The sequence below is a fragment of the Falco rusticolus genome, chromosome 1 (assembly GCF_015220075.1).
Source record: "Falco rusticolus isolate bFalRus1 chromosome 1, bFalRus1.pri, whole genome shotgun sequence".
In the NCBI taxonomy this organism is placed as follows: domain Eukaryota; kingdom Metazoa; phylum Chordata; class Aves; order Falconiformes; family Falconidae; genus Falco; species Falco rusticolus.
In genome coordinates, this window is record NC_051187.1 from 101,934,849 (window position 1) to 101,940,819 (window position 5,971).

The 5,971-nt window shown below is 41.9% G+C and overlaps 1 protein-coding gene across 1 annotated transcript; it reads right to left on the reverse strand.

Moving 5' to 3' along the window:
• Positions 1-4,210: 4,210 nt before the first annotated feature.
• LOC119154380 (interleukin-8-like) lies at positions 4,211-5,455 on the reverse strand. Its single transcript, XM_037401821.1, has 3 exons — positions 5,392-5,455; positions 5,077-5,212; positions 4,211-4,298 (listed from the first exon to the last, which is right to left on the reverse strand). Exons 1-3 carry the CDS (start codon positions 5,453-5,455, stop codon positions 4,211-4,213), a joined length of 288 nt encoding a protein of 95 aa, XP_037257718.1.
• Between the last annotated feature and the right edge of the window lie 516 nt (positions 5,456-5,971).

Below are 5,971 nucleotides of genomic sequence, written 5' to 3' on the forward strand. Positions count from 1 at the left end.
TGCTGTGCAGAAGTTTTCTTTTTGACAGATGTCCTGTTCTGGTTCTATTTCACATCAGGTTTTATACTGGAAAGGTGCCCTCGCAGCTGCCTAAGTGCTGAACAAGTGTGCTCCAGTACAATGCATGTGTTCTGTACTCACCAGTTTCCTAATACGTGAGAGCGTTGCATAAGAAATCCAAACCTCTGTGCAGTCCATTCAGTGCCACTTCAGAAACCCCTAGTTTATTCTGCTGCTGTATATTTTAAATTATTTCTTTCAATTTTGATTGTTATCCATCATTTTCTGTTAGCACATCTTTATGGGATATTAGTTTTAACTAACAATGCTGAGCTTGCGCTTGGAAATCAGTACAGCATTACCAGCCATCTCCCCAAGCCAAAATAAAGACTCTTTTCCCCTTGCTCTGAATGAAGAATTTCTGTTCAGCTCTTTGTATTGAGTTTAAACACCTTATGCAAAAACTTGTACCCAACATAATTAACAGGAATCTTTCATCCCAGTCTTATGTTTTGCTAGGACTCTAATGAAGTTATTTAGCTAGTGTCTTAGGAAGTTGAGACATAACTAGTTTCTATTGTTCTCTGAAAGGATTTTGTCTTTTTCAGTTTGGCTAAAGGGATTTAATTGCTTAATTCTGTACTGAAAAGCTTCTCTAGTCATTGGACAGGAAATGGTGAGCTTAAAATGACTGGGGCATTGTCACCTAAGTCACTTAAGATCTTTTGAAAATTTCGTTTGTTCAGAATATGAAAAGAGAAAGTACCTGATGATAAGAGTTGTTACAACACCTGATTAAAATAAGCACTTAGGAGGTTACTTGTTTTTTGTTCTTACCTCGTGCATCTAGAATAATCATAGGTGTTTAAAACAGAAGATAAATGCACATTGTAAGTGAAATCTCTCGAATTTTCCTCAGGAATCCCTTTCTAGATTGTCTGTTATGTACTCATTGGGATATTGGATATTCTTATTTTTGTGAGGTGAAAAAAAGGCCGTCTTAAAGAAAGAAACTGGACCACATTGTGATCTGATAAAATATGCTGTCTCTGTGAATTTCAGTACTTTACTAAAATTCTGAAAGCAATTGGGTTTTGAAAAGAAGGAGCCTGCCAAATGAGAGCCTTGGTGTTGTACGCAGGGGAGATGGTAGTTTATCCTGGGCATACATCGTGTCTGGTGCTTGCTCAGTGGGGAGCAGGACAACACGTTGGATATGTTAGCTAGGATTGCCAACTATTAATTGTTAAATGTCTCAACATAAAAATATTTTGCCAGGAGAATTAGTAATGTCATGAATACTGAGTTCATTTTTGGAGATACAGCATTAACAAAGCAGAAACCACAAGGAAGAGCAGCCCACGTTTCACAAAGGTGGTTGTCAATTCAGAAGAGCGGCAGTGCTTCTCTTAGCAGTCTCTGAGAGCATGAAACAGGCTTTTGGAAGCGTGAGGGTGGTTGTTGTATTCCTAAGAAAGGTACACTGTGAGCGCACACAGAACAGAAATGCAATATTTTATCATTTCTAGACAGCCTCTGAGTCATGTCTCACTGATGGGCGATAACCTGTGGAGGAGGAAGGGGTACGGTCCAGCCACTGTGCAGATGCCCTGCCTGGGGTCCTGGGAGTGCAGACATTGCTGACATTTTGGACAGAAGCATTTATGAGGAGAGCCCTTCCTTGGCCACGATTCAGCTCCCAGTAACCTGACTGAGATTTTTTCTGGTGGCAAAAGTTACACGCTCACCGTATCTGTACAGCACTAAAACTGGTGCCAGCCCTTTAGGGTGTGCACATGAAGTGGTTCTTCCTCACCAGCCCCCATTCTTGGCTGCTGTTTCTGATGTATTTACCTCCAGATTAGATCTCCAAAAGAAGCCAGCTTGTAAAAATCACTCAGAAAACAGGAAGGCTTAGCGTTTTGAGACAAGTCTGAACGAAACCTGTTCCCTTGAGAAACTTGGTCTCCTTTACATTGTGAGGATGAGGTCTAGCAGGCTGTGGGAAGCAAAGGCAGTGCTGTGGGACAGGGGCAGAGGTGGGGATAGGGAGCGAAGCGTGGTTGGAATAGCTGTCATCTTGCACAACAGCTTGATCAAACAGTACCAGAAACTCCATTTTTGTCTTGCACTGTGAGCAAATATGAGCTGTTTGTGCAAAGTGTGGAGTGGCTCCTTATTGGAAAAGTCCGAGGCAAAACAAGTATCAAAACATCTGCTGAACTTTCCCATTTTCTCAAGTGTTGGCTGCTTGTATTCCAGCCATTCCTCTGTAAATTGCTGTGTCTCCCGCAGTTGTGTGGCTGCGCCATCAGGGCTCTGTTTCTTAGGATTTGACCTGATGGAGTCCTCCTTTCTCACTGGAATTAGGGAGGATGCTCAGCGACTTCCTTAACGTTTATCCAATTTTCCTGCTTATTTAAGTCAATGAAAAACCTCGTTCAGTGCCAGATTCTCAGCTGATGTGCTGTCTGCACGCCACCACTTGCTACGGCCTTGGAATTTCTGTGACTAACCATTGCTTGCTCATTACTTTCTATGTGTGAATTTTATCACCCAGAACTCTGAAAACCCTAGGTCTGGCAAGAAAGGAAGAAGGAAGGAAGTCACGTTAATAAATTCCTCCTATTGGAAGCCGTCTGCGCTCACCAGAGGCAAGAATTTGCTGTTGTAATTAGCGGCCCCAGACAACTCAGCTGCCGCTTGCCCTTTTGAGAACCCACCACGTGACACAAAATGAAAGAAAATGCATCCTCTTTTTCAGTTCTGGATTTCAATAAGGAAATTAAAACGCACAATCGAAATGAAAACATTTCCACAAGATTTTATTAGGTACATAAACATAAATAAATAAATAAATAAATAAATAAATAAATAAATAAATTTGAAGACCAACTACATTCTTATGCAAAAGTAAACAAATATGCAAAATTACATAGATAAAAATAAATATAAAGTGCTTTTTCCTAACAAAAAGATGGCATTAAAATATATGTTTATACCTCAATGACAGTAACTCACAATAAATTAGATATTGAAAATGATGGCACAAACCCTGATGTCTCATAATTTTGGCATCCTAATTCTGCAAGCTCCCCTCTTCCAGTCAGTAGCCCACTGTGAGTGGCAGTGACCTAGGTGCAGTTGATGCTACCTATCCATGCTTTCCTGGAGAGAAGGAGTCACTGGTCTTTTCCTAAACTGTTAGCAAAAAGGAAAGGTGTCATTTAGTGAAAGCTCTGCTGAGTGCACTGCACTGATCCAGCTGTGTTTAGCAAAAATTATTCCAGGATCATCTCTATATCCATTCACAAGCTGTTTTTTCTGGCAGCTTTTTCTGGTGTCAAGTGGTTTGTTTCTTTCCTACATAATGAGATGTTTATAAAAGACTTAAAGTGCTGTTGTCAACTAACTACAAAACCAGCGAATCCATACTCTAGATGCTGTTAGAAGTGTGAATGTGGGAGGCAGGAGGAGGTGAGCTGCCAGAAGCTGGATGGGTGTCTCTCCCATTTTTGCCTTGCTGGAAGACTTGGGACATTCTTCTTGTTCGTCTTAGGACACTGTCTTGGGTTTGGCATTTGCCCTAGAAAGAAAGGCAATGGAAAAGGAGACAGTTAGAACTTGCTCATGGAACAGGTAGCACTCACTGGAATCAGATGAAATCCACTGCTCTGGGTTTTGTGCTTCAGTGTCCAAGCCCCTTAAAAGCTGTAACTGCACCTAAGGGACACTGGTACGCTGGGACTTCTACATGAGTAACCATGGCTGCCATAGTTTGATGCTTCACTTGACACATCTTAGTGTGGATCCCGCCCCCCCCCCCCCCCCCCCCCGCCCCCCACTGTCTAAATGCCATTAGTTTTGAAAAACTGATAAATCGATTGTTGCTTTCTACCATTGCAAGCAAGAGAAAACAAGTTGGTTAATGCCCAGATTTCCTGAGCACTTGAGCTGCAGGTTTTCAATGTGCTTATGCCTTGAAAGAGATGTAGCTAACATTCCCATGGGGTATGCGGCACAGTAGGGGATTGAACCTAATGCTATAATCAAAGCTCAAAGCAGTTACAGTATTTGTCCCAGCTAGTAAGCACAGATGGTAGTAACTGCATGAGGAGACAGAATTTTTGAGCACTTTACTCTGTAAATGTTTGCTAGCTCATTTCAAATGTTTTTTTTTGATAAGCTGTACTCATTGAGAACAAATGACTCACTTGTCCAGAATTCCCTTGATGATCAGCTTCACCCAGGGAGCAGTGGGGTCCAGGCACACTTCTCTGCCATCTGTCAAGGTAGCTCTGCAACAGAGGAGAAAGGAAGGGAAAAGGTCTACTTAGGGAATTCCAAGGCAATTCCCTTTTTCCCTGGTGAGATCATTCCAGGTGTACACTGACACATTCTCCTTTAAGTTGTATCCATTGAGGCTGTGGCCTAACATAAAGGTTTTGGTGTGGGTTTTTTTTTTATTTTAAATGGTTTCATATCTTCTCGTATGTGTTTGTTTGAATGCATTAAACCCTTTGCAGGACTCTCAGTCTTTTCAAAATTGCTTCCCCCTCCCTCAACTTGCTTTGTATTTGTAATAGTGTTTAACTGAAGGGCTAAACCTTTCTGTCTTGGTTCAGGAATTTTGTTATAGGAAAAGTTCTGGAATTGTGACTGGATTGTATGACTTCTATGTTAGTGGTAGTCTTGAGTAGAAGTGCAATTGTTTTTTTGACCTAGCTGTTAAAATTCACACTTTGATCGCTTGCTCAGCCTAGCTCCATGCATTTAGTTACCCTCTCATATGCTGGTGGAATTCAGAGTTTTAGGAAGTTATTTGCTGTCTGATGACTGCAAGATTAGGTCAAAATATTGCATGGGGTGTTTACGAAGAAGAGAACGGCAAACCCAACACACAATTTGTAACACGTAGTATGTCATTTCTAACAGCAACGAGCGTTGCTGTTCTGCACTGTGAGTAGCTGCGCCTGCTAGCTTGTGACATCTTTCAGGGAACACTTACATCATCCTTAATGTAAAATCTGTTTCCTTCTTGTTAAGTAATAGGGAGGGTTTTGCAAAAGCACTTACATGACTTCAACATCCTTGCAGTGAGGTCCGCTGGGGGTGAGGTTCACATTATGAATGAACTTGGGGTGGATGAACTTCGAATGGGTGTCTATGCACTGGCACCGGAGCTCCATCGCTGAGCGTGGCAGTGCCTTACCTGTGGCACAAGAAGAAAAATAAAGTTGGACTGTTCCGTTATTTCCATGGGAAGCACAGCACGTTCTCTTTGCTTACAGTATGAGAAGAGCTACCTGCTGCGCTTGTAAGACAGGATGCTCCCCCGTCAGCGTTTACACTAGCAGTTAGTTAGGAGAACTTTAGGAAGGAGTTCTTTACCTTTTGTTCCAACCACTGAGATCAGGAGAAGAGTCAGGACAGCAGCCACAGCTTTGCCCATCATGATGCGAGAGTGTCTCTGCCTCGTATTGCCTGGTTCAGATTCTGTGGTGAGATGAGCTCTGATAGCCCCCAAGGGTGGCCAGTGCCTGTGCCCTGGAAGCTGCGTGTTTATATACTGTCTTGCCCTCCCTGCTGTGCTCCAGCATCATGGCTGGGTCATACCCATGGAAACTCCCAACCTGTGAGATGCTGCTGTGGAATGAGTCACAGGTGAGCGGGTAAGCCCCTTTCCCTAGATGACCACAAAAATGTTTTTCATTAACAGAAAACACTTAATTAGTTAAATAAATATGAAAAGATAGAATATGTACAAAATTGCCCTGTATTTAGCTTTGTGGAATCTATAGGGTTGTTGTAATGTTATTTCTTGTGATTATTTTCTTCTGTACTTTCATACTTTTGATGTTATCATTACGTTACTTTTTGTGACTTTCCAGTTCTGGTGGAAGGAATTTGATCTGTGACATTCCATCTGTGTGCCTTTGGGCTTTGCTTTTTTTTCATTTTAAGACATGAT

Coding starts and splice junctions, on each gene's coding strand:
- LOC119154380 (XM_037401821.1), bottom strand. CDS start 5,455: ATGATGGGCAAAGCTGTGGCTGCTGTCCTGACTCTTCTCCTGATCTCA. Junction 5,213..5,391: donor CTCAGTGGTTGGAACAAAAG/GTAAAGAACTCC, acceptor CTTGTGCCACAG/GTAAGGCACTGCCACGCTCA. Junction 4,299..5,076: donor TGCAAGGATGTTGAAGTCAT/GTAAGTGCTTTT, acceptor CCTCTGTTGCAG/AGCTACCTTGACAGATGGCA.